General features: G+C 47.1%; 1 protein-coding gene across 1 annotated transcript in view; it reads left to right on the top strand.

The window, feature by feature from the left end:
- The window catches only part of CAPN13 (calpain 13), a 582,342-nt gene that overhangs the window by 70,425 nt on the left and 498,405 nt on the right, over positions 1-13,512 (top strand). Inside the window, exon 2 of the mRNA XM_085609938.1 lies at positions 5,433-5,693. Within this exon, the coding sequence (XP_085466064.1) occupies positions 5,433-5,693 (261 nt within the window). The remainder of the gene's footprint in view (positions 1-5,432; positions 5,694-13,512) is intronic.

Here is a 13,512-nt window from a genome sequence, read left to right as displayed (position 1 = left end):
GCCACACCACCCAGCCCCTCTGGACAGACCACCACTGTGTCCATTTCACATTCAACACCACCACCGCACCCAAGCCCGCCCCGCGCCCGCCTCAACGGAATTGGAGTAAGGTCACCGAGGAACACCTGAACTCCACCCTCTTCCAAGACCTCCCCAGGGCTACCACCAACACCAACTCCGCAGCCAGGGAATTCCACAGCTGGGTCTCCTGCTGCACTGATGAACTGCAAAAGGAACTAGTGATGGACAGAATGCAGAACAATGTCATAAATTCACCCCAGTACAGTGATCTGGGCCTAAATCCATAGTTTTTTTGCTCACCATGCCATTCCAGTTTGGACCCAGCCATATACAAATCAGTCTTGACCCTGTGCCCCATGGGAACAGTCCAGCCCGAACGTCCAGGCCAGGTCCTCCCTGGACTGGAAACAGCATCCTAGGACTGGTTTCGGGGTTTCACCCCTCTTCAGCCAGGATAGCTTGAGTCCAGTGGCATGGAGAGCACGGGACTCAAGTCGGAGCATACCCGTCCCACTCGGGTGACAAATGCAAAAAGAACTAGTGATGGACAGAATGCAGAACAATGTCATACATTCACCCCAGTAGATCTGGGCCTAAATCCATAGTTTTTTTGCTCACCATTCAATTCCAGTTTGGACCCAGCCATATGCAAATCAGTCTTGACCCTGTGCCCCATGGGAACAGCCAAGCCCGAACTGCCAGGCCAGGTCCTCCCTGGACTGGAAACAAGCATCCTAGGGCCGGATCGGGGTTTCACCCCTCTTCAGCCAGGATAGCTTGATTCCAGTGGCATGGAGAGCACTGGACTCCCGTCTGAGCATGCCCATCCCACTCGGGGTGCCAAATGCAAAAAGAACTTATGATGGACAGAATGCAGAACAATGTCATACATTCACCCCAGTACAGAGATCTAGGCCTAAATCCATAGTTTTTTTGCTCACCATTCAATTCCAGTTTGGACCCAGCCATATGCAAATCAGTCTTGACCCTGTGCCCCATGGGAACAGTCCAGCCCGAACTGCCAGGCCAGGTCCTCCCTGGACTGGAAACAAGCATCCTAGGGCCGGTTTCGGGGTTTCACCCCTCTTCAGCCAGGATAGCTTGATTCCAGTGGCATGGAGAGCACGAGACTCACGACTGAGCATACCCGTCCCACTCGGGTTGAAAAATGCAAAAAGAACTAGTGAAGAACTGGGGTGGCTTGGTGAGCAAAATAACGATGGATTAAACCCAGATCTGTGACTGGGGGTGAATGTTTTGCCAATGTGCAACATTCCGTCCATCATCATGTGTGTTTTGCACTGACAAGCTGGCATCTCTCCGGCACACTGCCAAACAACGCCCGCCAAAGGCCGCCTGCAGACGTTTGGAGAAAACCTGGCGAATCCTGAAGACCACTGAAGCACGAAACTACTACTAGTTCACCATGAACGACTACCACCAGCGTATAAGGGACACCAAAAGAACCTTCATCAGAGACAAAGTCAAGACCAACGCATCCAACACAAAGGAACTGTTCAACGTCATTCAGCAGTTCGCAATACCCACCTGCGAAGCCACCGACATCGCACCCTCCCAGGAACGCTGCGACAAAGTCAGCTCCTACTTCCACCTGAAGATCAAGGCCCTCTATGACCACTTCAGCGAGCCTGCAGAAGACAGCACCACACCACCCACCAACGCCGAGAAGCCGACCATCACCTCCAGGGCCACCGCGTCCCCTGAGCTCATCTCCTCAACCATGAAGAAGACCCACTCAGGAGCCCCAACGGACCCCTGCCCCCTCACATCTTCCACAGGGCCACCACTGCCATCGCTCCCGAACTAGGACATACTATCAACTCCTCCCTCACATCTGGCACCTGCCCTGATGACTGGAAATGTGCAGAGGTGAAACCCCTCCTCAAGAAACCATCGGCCGACCCAACTGACCTGAAGAACTACCGGCCTATTTCTCTTCTCCCCTTCACTGCCAAGGTCACCGAAAGACTCGTGAACGCCCAGCTGACCGCCTTCATCGAAGAAAACTGCATCCTAGACGCTTCCCAGTCTGGCTTCCGCACCAACGACAGCACTGAGACCGCCCTCCTCGCTGCCACTGACGACAGCCGCATGCTGCTCGACCACAGACACACCGCAGCCCTCATCCTCCTAGACCTCTCCGCAGCCTTCGACGCTGTCTTACATCGCACACTAGCCACCAGACTCCACTACGCAGGAATACAAGGAGCTGCCCTCTACTGAATCCAATCCTTCCTCTCCATCAGAACCCAGAGGATCAGACTCCCCCCCCCCCTTTCCTCTCCGACCCCACTGACATCGTCTGCGGAGTACCCCAAGGATCTTCACTAAGCCCGATACTCTTCAACATCTACATGGCCCCCATCGCCGCCATCGTCAGACAGCATGGGCTTAGCATCGTATCCTACGCCGACGACACCCAACTCATCCTCTCCCTCACCAAGAACCCAGAAATCACCAGACTCAGCTTCCAGGAAGGAGTGAGAAGCGTAGCAGCATGGATAAAGGACAGCTGCCTAAAGCTCCGAGAAGACCGAGGTCCTCATCCTTGGACCCTGCACCGCCGCCTGGGACAGCACCTGGTGGCCCTCCACCATCGGGAGCCCACCCACCCCGACAGACCATGCTCGGAACCTCGGCATTATCCTTGACTCCTCCCTCTCCATGAACCGCCAGATCAATGCCGTCTCCTCCTCCAGTTTCAACTGCCCCCGCATCCTCCGTAAGACTTTCAAATGGATCCCCCCGACTGCAGAAAAAGCGTCACCCACGCACTCATCACCAGCAGACTTGACTACGGCAACGCCCTCTACGCTGGAAACAACAAAACTCTTCTAAGCAAGCTCCAAACCATCCAGAACGCTGCCGCCAGACTCGTCCTAGGGACACCGCGCCACGAACATATGACCCAACACCTCCGAAGCCTTTACTGGCTCCCCATCGAGAAGAGGATCACCTACAAACTCATCACCCACGCCTACAAATCCCTCAACAAAATCAGACCCAAATACCTCAACAACCGAGTATGTTTCCACATATCCAAGAGGAGCCTCCGCTCCGCTGACCTCGCCCTGGCAGAGGTCCCCGCATCCGCAGAAGCAGAACGGGCGGGAGAGCTTTCTCCCACATTGCGGCCAAAACCTGGAACGAGCTACCGGTCAACATCAGACGCTCCCCAACCCTCAACACGTTCAGGAAGGACCTCAAGACCTGGCTCTTTGACTGACCCGGAGCTGTTCCCCCCCCCTGCTCCCCCCAGCGCCTTGAGACCCTCATAGGTGAGTAGAGCGCTCTATAAACCACTGATTGATTGATTGATTGATTGACTCCTACTTGGCTCTGATAAGTTTGATTCATTTTCACTGCCCTCTCCTTCCCTGATACAGCTTCTTTTCATATACTGCTACATATCTTGATCTTCAACAGCCGAGAACAGTGCTAATTGCAAAACTGCACAAACATAATAGATCTACAAAAGAGGTGAAGGGCTCGCTGTAACATGCACAAAACACCAATTGAGAAATACATCATGAAAATACCATGCTCTGAGTATCACTATTGCTGAGATCTGTGCAACCACAGTGTTAACTCAAGACTTTTTTGGTTGATCGAAAGTCATTCTTTAAAAGAAACTTCTTAAGCAATCTGGCAGCAACATGGTTGAAAAGAAGACTAGAAACAAAGAGAATTTGGGAAGCAGCAGACATGCTTGATTTTAGAGAGCAATATTTGTCTTATGGGCCCTGTCCATTTATTCAGTGTTGTCACAAATACTCCATCTGTCCCTGTATGCTGCCTCTGACACTTTGTTTTTCCAGGGTGCAGTCTTTGGAACCTGTAGTCCTGGAATGGCCGTCACAATATTATGTTTTGCTTGCTGCCAGCACATTAGATCATCCACTGACCCTGCATTGGACAAAGGGAACAATTGTTTCCTCTTTTAGTCCGATTATTTATTTTTCCAAATTCAAGTGCTAAACTAATGAATTTATTTAACACTTTGAAGTCTGCCCAACATCTTTTGTAATGCAAATATTTCACGTAGTACTGACCAGACTACACATGCTATATTTTGAGTTCAGTTGTAGTTTTATTCTGATCTTGGTGTAATTCTTCTCAGAAACTTTTGCAGTAGCTATGTGCAAACATTCATAGAGGAGGTCGAGCGGGAGATGCTTTTGTTCCCTCATCTGTAACTCTTTTCTCACCTCCACAGATACACCTGTGGAAAATCTTGCGTGGAAAATCCAGCCATTCGTTTTCTTCACCTGGAAAATATTTCCTTATTAGGGAAAATTCCTATGCCTATAAAAATATGGTGGTGTTTGGATATTTCTAAATTACACTTTGACCAATCACGTTGCACAGATGGTTTTGGCTAAGCCTGGGCGAAAATTCCGTTCCGCTCGTGGAAATTGCGATAATTTGACATTTTCGCTTTCCACGGAGACCGCGAAAATGTCAAAATTTCCCCAATTCGCATCTTACCAGAATTTTTGTTCTTGCTCGCGCTGTAAAAAACTACATTCTCGCGTGCGCGCGATCGCCTTACCTGAATCCTCGCATTCGCCGACAAGTTTTCCCGATCCTGTCGCGTTCTCCACGAGATGTTGGATTGTTGGTAGCCATTTGCGCTGTCTTGCGACAGTTCGCGCCCGCATTAACGTCATTCGTCGCTCGATCACGTCATTCGCCGCGCGATCACGTCTTTCTTCTCACGATCATGCACCGCGAGACAAGTGAAAACAAGATGGTCGCGCCCATGATCAACTGCATGGGTAAGTTGGTGAGCCGCGATCATGCAGAAAATACCGCGAACTGGCGGGAAAAAAACTTCCGCGTCTTCGTGATATTTCCGCGTGTTTGCGGAGATTTTTAACATTTTTGCGATAGTTTGCGAAAGTGAATTTTGCAAATTCCGCCCACCCCTAGTTTTGGCAGCAGGTTACAACTTTGTGAGTGTTTACTATCGTCCCAGTGGTTTCCTCCTCTGCGACTCCTCGGTGGACACCTAGGTTCTAACCTCTAATCTAAACATACACTAGTCGATATAGGTGTAGGGTCCTGATTCTGTGAGTCACATTCTGGAATTTGTACCTAGAAGTAGCACATTTGGGTATCCATATTATTATGCATGTTACATCAGACGTGAAAATAATCCGCTTGTTCTCTCTAAAACAAAGCCAAATTACACCCCTTGATATGAATAAAACTTATCGCAGGGCGCAATCAAGTGTAACATGTTATATTCTTAATGTTGTAGCTACTTTCATTTCTCAGCTCCAGCAGCATCTGATCTGTGGGCGCTTGCAGTATCTCAATGTGGTTGCATGCATTTTACCAATGGTGCACTCAAGTAAACGTTAACTTTGCATCTCGTTTTCCCACAGGCAAGTGACATGATGCCAAACCCCGGAGCCAATCACAACAGAGCACAAGGACAGCAAACCCACAGAAGACTGGGGTCCTTGGAGAACCCTAAGAAGTTCAATGAGCAGGACTTTGAGTACCTGAGAGAGTATCACCTGAGGAATGGCCTGCTCTTTGAAGATGAGACTTTCCCAGCAGCGGACGGCTCCATTGGTCCAAAATTGATATCCACGCTACTCTCCAATGACAGCCGTCGGGTTATACAATGGAAGAGACCAGGGGTGAGTGCTTCCTCAGTGTGTGATCAGAATTCAACCTATTGATGTCAGACGCCCATCTCGTGATGTATGCGTGGTTTAGGACATGTTCTACGATCAATCTCCTAATAATTATAGGGGAGAATAGACTGTTCTTAGACCGTGGGTCTCAAGTAAACAATGAACCGGGTTATTTAGCAATCACCGAGTGCAAAATCTAACTAAATACGTAGATGAGATGTATATGTAGGTGAAGGTCATGCGTGAGAATAGGAAACCCTCAAGCAATACAAGACCTCGGCAGGGTTAATCCCGAGTGAACTGGAACTATGATGCTTTTAAACATAAGCATTTAGTAGAGAGAAGAATCTGTCTTCTAAGTGGAAAAACTGGAAACACTTGAAGTTGCGGGCAACCGTGAAAACAAGATGACTGGTGTGTTTGTAGCTGGAATTACCATCCTGCAGACACCCTAGCCGCCACTACTGTGAAATTGTTAATAAATGTATCTCAAAATAGAGGACAATTAGCCAGCGGGTGATCCGGCTGTAAGCTCAACAGGGTTGTTCACGGTTAATTTGGTAAAGTCTAGCACTGTGTATAGTTTTCTGCCTTTTCTGTGATTCACAGATTGACATGGTGCACTCCAGGGGAAAAAAATGTTTCCTTTTTCTTCTATCCCATAGAAAACATTTTACTCATTGTTAAATCTCTTCATCTACTCTCCCTGATAAAAATTTGCAAAGTGTTCGAACGCTCACTGCACCACTTGCTCTTACTTGAAATATATTCATGTACAAGTACTTTTTAAAAGAACATCTTTGCAAACTTTGTGAGGTTTTCAAAGTTTTGAAAAGTTTGTCTCACAACTTTAGAAATTGTCCCACAACGCTGCAAAGCCACACGCCTATCTTCATCATAGACCATTTCTTGCTGCTTCTCCCATCAAGCCGAATGATGCAGGCTAACCTTCAGAACAGCATGACTCATTCTAGCACCATGCAATCCCTTCTCATTGTTACTCTCCAAACACACGAGCCAAAGCCGAGTCATCCTCTACTGCACAAGGAGAGCTCTTTCTAAGCTCCATTCAGCCTGATGTCGTCACTAGAACAAATGTTAAACCCAACAGCTTGTGTACCTCAGAGTTACCATGCTTAAAATGAGTTAGCAGAAAAATAAAGCCAGCTGTCACAAATCGAATGGAAAGAATTACAGAGGCTCATCGAAAAAACACCCATCTGCGTTGAATAAACATGGTATTGCTGAAGATGCAATGCTATTTGTTTTTTTTACCATGACCGAGCGCCTCATGTTGATTCCATAGAAAAACAAGCATTTGCAATGCAATAGGTCTCGCATTTACACGAGTTTGAGCTATTGGCATTGTAAATGACAATGCCTTTTATTTATGTTTTTTTTTTTAAAAACATAAATAAAAGGCATTGTTCTTTACAATGCCAATAGCTTAAGCTCGCACGTTGTTTGCATACAATAGGTGTATCACAGGTACCAACATTGCACGCTGTTTGCACACAATAGGTGTATCACAGGTACCAGCATTGCACGCTGTTTGCACACAATAGGTGCATCACAGGCACCGGCATTGCACGTTGTTTACATATACAGAATAGTTGTATTGCAGGTAGCATCACTGCAACACAGGCATATTTCCAGTTTCACGCCCAACACGTATAGCAGAGTCAGAAGCAGTGCAAGCTTCACCAACACAAAGAAAAGAAGCAACACACGCGGCATATACACACAATGAACTGGCGGCAGCTGTGTAGCCTCCTCCCTACACACACAAAGAGCAAAGATGGCAGAGGCATCACACAGGCAAGAAAGGTACAGCAAGGGCAGTAGCACAGCTCTCCATGCCTATGGGGAAGTAGAGGGGAGATGGGGGAGATGGAGGGACAGTCAGAGACAGAGGAGGAACTCTCTGGAGGCAGGGCTACTCTGCATAGCGTGGTAGGTCACACCCTACAAGGAACCTGCGCTCGCAGCTGCGAGGCCTGGAAGCAGAAGGCCCCTGAAATAGGAAGAGACTCTCTACGCAAATGAAGGCCATTGAGTCGTGACCAACCACAACCCAAAAATCCAGCACCAGCTGAACCATAACAGAGCAATTAAAAGCAGACACGCGTGCCGTGTGCCATGGAGACCTGTCAACAACGGTGGCCAGGCTTACCTAGCCCAGGAGCCAGTCCCACCTGCTCATTCCCCTCGGTGCCAAGCACCACTTCCTGCTGCTGCTTTACTCCCAACAGGTCCCTGGCCGTGGTGCTGAGGGCGAGAATGAAACGGAAGTGCTTTAGGGGTTGGCAAAACGCTCCTAATTCATGTAAGCTGGACCATTACCAGCACTATCAGTCATATGCTCAGAGAAAATTGGTGCACACGTGCTGTAGTGCTTGTGCGTGGCCACAATATAAATAAGACCACCCTGCCTCTGACCTCCACCCAAGTCCGGGTCCCTAAAGCACTGGCACCTCTAAGACAGGGCCCAGTGCAAATCCTGGCTTCTGCAAGCCCTGGTAGCAGCCGTCTGGGAGTAATGCTGTAAGTGCAGGCCTCCTTGTACCCCATGCCCAGGGATTTACACCTTACTCCAGATGACATTCCAGGCCTGCACTGCAGTGGTTAGGCAAGTAGCAGACAGCGCTCACCAGCCAATGTAGTATGCAATTGTAAACACAGGCAACAAGTGCAGTGCACTAAATAACACTTGCATACAATTATCCCTTAACAAGCACTTTTCTTAAATCTAACAATCGGAAATTAATATTGAAAGTTCATAGAATAGAATGTAAAAGCCACCTTCAAGCGTTGGGCCTTATGAGGACGAAGACATTGGTACTTAGGGTTTGTGGAGAAAGGGACACGCTGCCCTACTGCTGAGTGTACTGATTTCCAGCTATGTGAATTTGGCTGCTCCCAGGAAGTGCAAGAGGTACACCCACCCGTACACTGTTGTGACAAGCCGTACATGCTCTGTTCCCTTTTCACCTGTCCCACCTTTCTCAATATCACAATAATAATAAGTGGAACTTTTTGTTTAGCACTTGCTACCGCATTTATTTCCATTTTGTAGCACTATACGGAACAGATGTTCTTATAATCCATCTCCCCTGTCCACAAATTATGAACATCAGAAGGATGAATGGCTGAGCCAGGCCTCTAGGGAATCAAGTGTTTCACATCAGGCTGCACACAGATTTCAACACCAAGTGTTTAGCTGAATAGGTCAAATGCCTTTGGTGTGGTGGTGAGAAGGCACCAGTATGCGGCCATATATAGGTCGTCTTGAACTAGACGGCACCGTACTGCCCCCAAGAAACGTGAACCTATTGAAAGCAGAGTGGTGCCAAAATATATAATTGCTTCTGGCATCATAAGAATCCAAGCTCCAGCCCTAAGGTTACCTTCTAGCCATCAAAAAGAGGTCACTGATCGTGGGCATCAACCGCAGAAATCCGTGTCTAAGATAAAAGTCGCTTGGGTGAATCCTTGACGGGCAGCTCAGTCTCTCATCTTTCCGAGGTCGATACAATTAGTATCACTGAGATGGGTAAATAAGCACATGGTTCGTACAGTGCATCACATCAATGCGGTGATCATTTCTACCCGCGGTACTTTGAGTAAATAAAATAATAATTAATAAAGAGCTCACGCGAAAACAGAAATAAAAACATTGACCTGAAAACGCAAACATCACACCTGAAGCAGTAAGAGGGAACTTCCCTTTCAAAGAGCCGCAACCAGGGCAGTGAGGAAGAGTTTACCTCAGTTTACTTCAATCACATTACTAATGCACGGAGACGAGCAAGAACTCAGCAGCGGAGCCGGGAAGCTTTCCAGCTGCCTTAAGAACGAAAGCACAACACTCATCACAAGCGTGCAGCCGAGGAGCCGGTTCATTGTGGTCTGAAGGGAAACCTCTGCAGCTGGGTGGACAGGCACTCTCTGCTGGCAGGCTTCGAACGTCCCCCCAAATTACAGAGGGCAGGTTATATATAGCCCCGGCTTGGCTCGCTTTTACTTACTCTTTCCCTTTCGTGATGAAACCTTTCAGGAACCTGTCAAATGTGACGCATCGGTCGAACCCTTTCAGGGCTGGAGCTGGCAGGCGCGCGCGTGGTGTAGGGCACGCGCAGGGCCTCGAGGAAACAGTGCCAGCGCCGGGCATGCATGGCTCCGAACTGCTCTGTCTAGCGATTGCACCCCTGTGAGTGGGTTTCAGAGTAGCTCGGAATCCTGGAAATGGGCATCGAGAACTGTCTAGTAACCGAAAGAAGCGCGCGCTTTACGATAAGAGCTTCCTTTGAAAACAGGTTAATTTCCCATCTGTATTCCACGCACCCTGAAAAGAACTGCCCGTTAGACAAGGCATGGCACCGCGGCACTGCCCTCATGCGAGTTGAATGCCCCGCTTGTGTTTCCTGTATGGAAGTGCGCAGAGAATTGTATAGAGTGATCCCTCTAAAATGTATTAAAACAAGTACGTCCTGGTCCTGTCCGGGCGTGAGAGGAGGCACCAGGCAACAACAAAGTAGTCCCTACAATTAAAAGATACTGCCCTGCAGCGTCAGGAAACTGTAGTTGGTCGATGCTGCTTCCTCCGAAATCGGAAGAAAACGGAAGTGACGCACCTGCCCACCAGCCAATAATGAGAGAGTTTAAAACAGCAATGCCCGATTTAAACCAATGGCAAGGGACAAAACAAAAAAAACGCAATGGGTGGAGTTTCACCCGTAATACTAATTACTTAATGCCTCGTAGAGGCAGCGCATGCGCTGCCCTCTGCGAGACCTAAAGACCACTTAAGTCACTGATCATCCCTAAAATCTCCCTGGTGATCTTTTCACTTCACTATGAAAACCACTGTGCCTGCATTAGAGGTCCCCATTGTTTCAAATCTGATGGTAGGGAATGTCCCAGTTCAATCATAACTGCTACCCCAAAATCCTAAAAGTAGCCTATAGTTCTATGCCATGCTCGTAACAGACTGGAAGGCAGATTCACTAACACTTATGCCGGGTTTCTAGCACAAAAATGATACAAACCTTGTGCAAAGTATTGCATTGGGATTTACTTTCCAAAACAAATCTTAATATTCATTGGACGGTAGCCTAATGTAATGCTACTTGTGCCATGCGCTACTTTGTGCTACTTTGGACAAAGTGGGTGTTTCATGGGTGGGTATATGGGCATTCCCATTAACCACCCCATGGATTTGGCTACAATGGCCAATCTACTAAAAAAGGAAGACAGATGTGCGCCAAAATTAAAGCTTCCTTGAAGCAGGCGTAAAGATTGAGAAAGTTTTCTTTTTTCAAACTTTGCATGTGTGCTGCTCTGTGCAGTACACTTAAAATGAGGAAAAGTATTAACCTATCTCAAAGAATAGTTTTTGGATGGGTGCCCTTCCAGTACAAAATCTATGCTTAACATCTCGCACACATGCTTGCATCATGGCGCCAGGGTGTGTTTGTTGGCTCCAAGCAGTCAAAGGTGCACCAGCACAGAAGGTGTTTGCTCTGATTAGGCATTTGTGACAGTTAAAATGCTTTCTGCATATGTACTAACCCTATTTTAGTATCCATTCTGAATCCAATTGTAGGAGTCAGAAAAATGCTTCTTACTCCTACAATGGGATTCAGATTGGAAACCAAGACCCGGACGGGGGTGTGCTGCAGTCGTCCGTTCCAAATACCAAACTGGTATTGTGAATGGAAACTAAAGCGGGGGGTGTTCTTGTATGTGAGGAAATGGCGCCTTACAGTATATGCGTAAGTTTGAATATAACAAATCACGCGGTGCAAAAGGTGAGGAAAAACACCCTGAGCCCTCTAAATAGACCCTAAGGTCAAACACAATTGTATATAAAAGCCTCTGCACATGCTAATTCCATTTCTACTTTCAATGAGTATACAGTATATTCAACACAAATTCAAGAGACAGAGTGAATAATAACTGAGAGTAATCCATGTAGTTGACGTTCTCCTGTTCCTTTATTCTGAAAATGCCCAGCCAACACGTGTTTCGTCGCAGGGAAGTACCGTTCGACTTCCTCAGGCCTGTCAGGCTAGCAGATTCAATGCCAGAGTTTTCTCCACCGGTTCCACTTCCTTCCTGGCTGGCAATTAAAATGTGTGGTATCCACCATAGTTTACCGAAATCTCCGTTCTAATATTTATCGTAGTTCTTTCCGTTATTCTAGAGAATCGGAGGTTTCCGCCAATCTCTTCCAAATATCGAGGGTTGAAGTCTCTGCCCGAATTCAGAGTCGCACCCCTTATTCGGGTACCTCAGTTTGTACGCTGACAATGCGGTCGCTGCTCCGTGACTTCCTACGTGACCCCAAACCCACGTGTTGGCTGGGCATTTTCAGAATAAAGGAACAGGAGAATGTTAACTACATGGTATTGTGAATACTTGGCTTATTAATTTGGTCAGATTGGTATTCACCTCATAAAGTAAAGCCACTATCTTGCTAGATCCAGTCAAAGATTTCAGTAATTTAAACCTTAGCTCAAACCTAGGTAGATGTGTCACAGAGCAGACAGGCAACGGGCTTACCTTAGACAAAATGACAAAAAGCATTTTGAAGTACCAAAACAATTAAAAAAACAATGCAATAAAATCTTCACTCCAATTTAGAAAAGTCGAGTAAAATTCAATAAACAAAATGATATCAAAATGACAAAAAAATCCAATAAGGGAATCTGATGATATTAATCTTTAAAGATTTAAATGATAGTAGCACCAAGAAGCACAATGTGCCAGTGGTACTCAATTGTCACGGTAGCAAGAGACATGCAAGTGATTTGAGGCCGAACATGATGAAGTGTTGATTGGATACACCAAGCAGATTAGCTTTGTTAGGGCATGGAAGTAGGGAAGGTCAAGAAAGTTTCTAAGCCCAAAATCTGAAAATGACTTTGTAGTTTTTTTGAAGGAAAAGTCTTCTCCACACGGAATCAACCTACATTTCAGGCAACACACTGGAAATGCTGGTCGGATCCTTTTTGTGGTCGGTCCCCCTGAAACTCTGGAGAAAAAGCTTTTAACAAGATCCCAAACTTCTTTTGGCACAAAACCAACCACAAGAGTACACTTCAAAAGCCCCCAGGACCTCAGAGGGAGCACTTAGGGACTCTCAGGGTGTCAGGCAGAGAGCAACAGCAAAGTCCAAGTCCAGTTGCCACTGGCCTTCTGGGATACGTCACAGGAATCTCTTCTTCAATTTTTTTATGTTCCTAGAACATTTCAGGAGATCAGCCTTATATCATTGCGATACTTCTGTCGTTGAAGTACAAGTGAAAGGGGATCCAGTCTCAGCTCCTTCTCATAGGTCACAGATGCTAAGAACAGCAGGTTCAGTCAACCTGGTATCCTTTCGTATGACAGCAGTTTTTTGAGGAAGGCTGATGAGGGTCAACCTGTGGGTGGTGCACCCCCTATAACACTTCTAGTTTTTCTCAAACCAATGGAGTTAAGGTTCCCAGGCCCTGGCTTAATATATTTGTAGTAGCTCTTGCTTGCTTTACTGCAAGCTGGACCAAAAGGCCATGTGTGAGGGCATTTATAAAATGGCAAAAAGGTTTTAGCCACTGTAAACTTGAGCTCCGAGTCCTGGGTGTTTGTGTGGGCAGTGTACTAGGATACTCCTAGTGTCCTCCCACATCTAACACTAAAATCCAGTTTCAAGCAGGCACTGTGCCACAACAAACCCAAAAACAGAAGTCTGGTAAGACAAATGCAGGGTTCTTCAGCAATCAGACAGGTGATACACTGAAATTGTCGTAGCATGCTGTTTGCTCTCTTTGAGAGGTGC

Source organism: Triturus cristatus, chromosome 6 (assembly GCF_964204655.1).
Source record: "Triturus cristatus chromosome 6, aTriCri1.1, whole genome shotgun sequence".
Taxonomy (NCBI): Eukaryota; Metazoa; Chordata; class Amphibia; order Caudata; family Salamandridae; genus Triturus; species Triturus cristatus.
The sequence above is the reverse complement of the archived record's forward strand: the minus strand, read 5'-3'. Positions and strand labels throughout refer to the sequence as shown.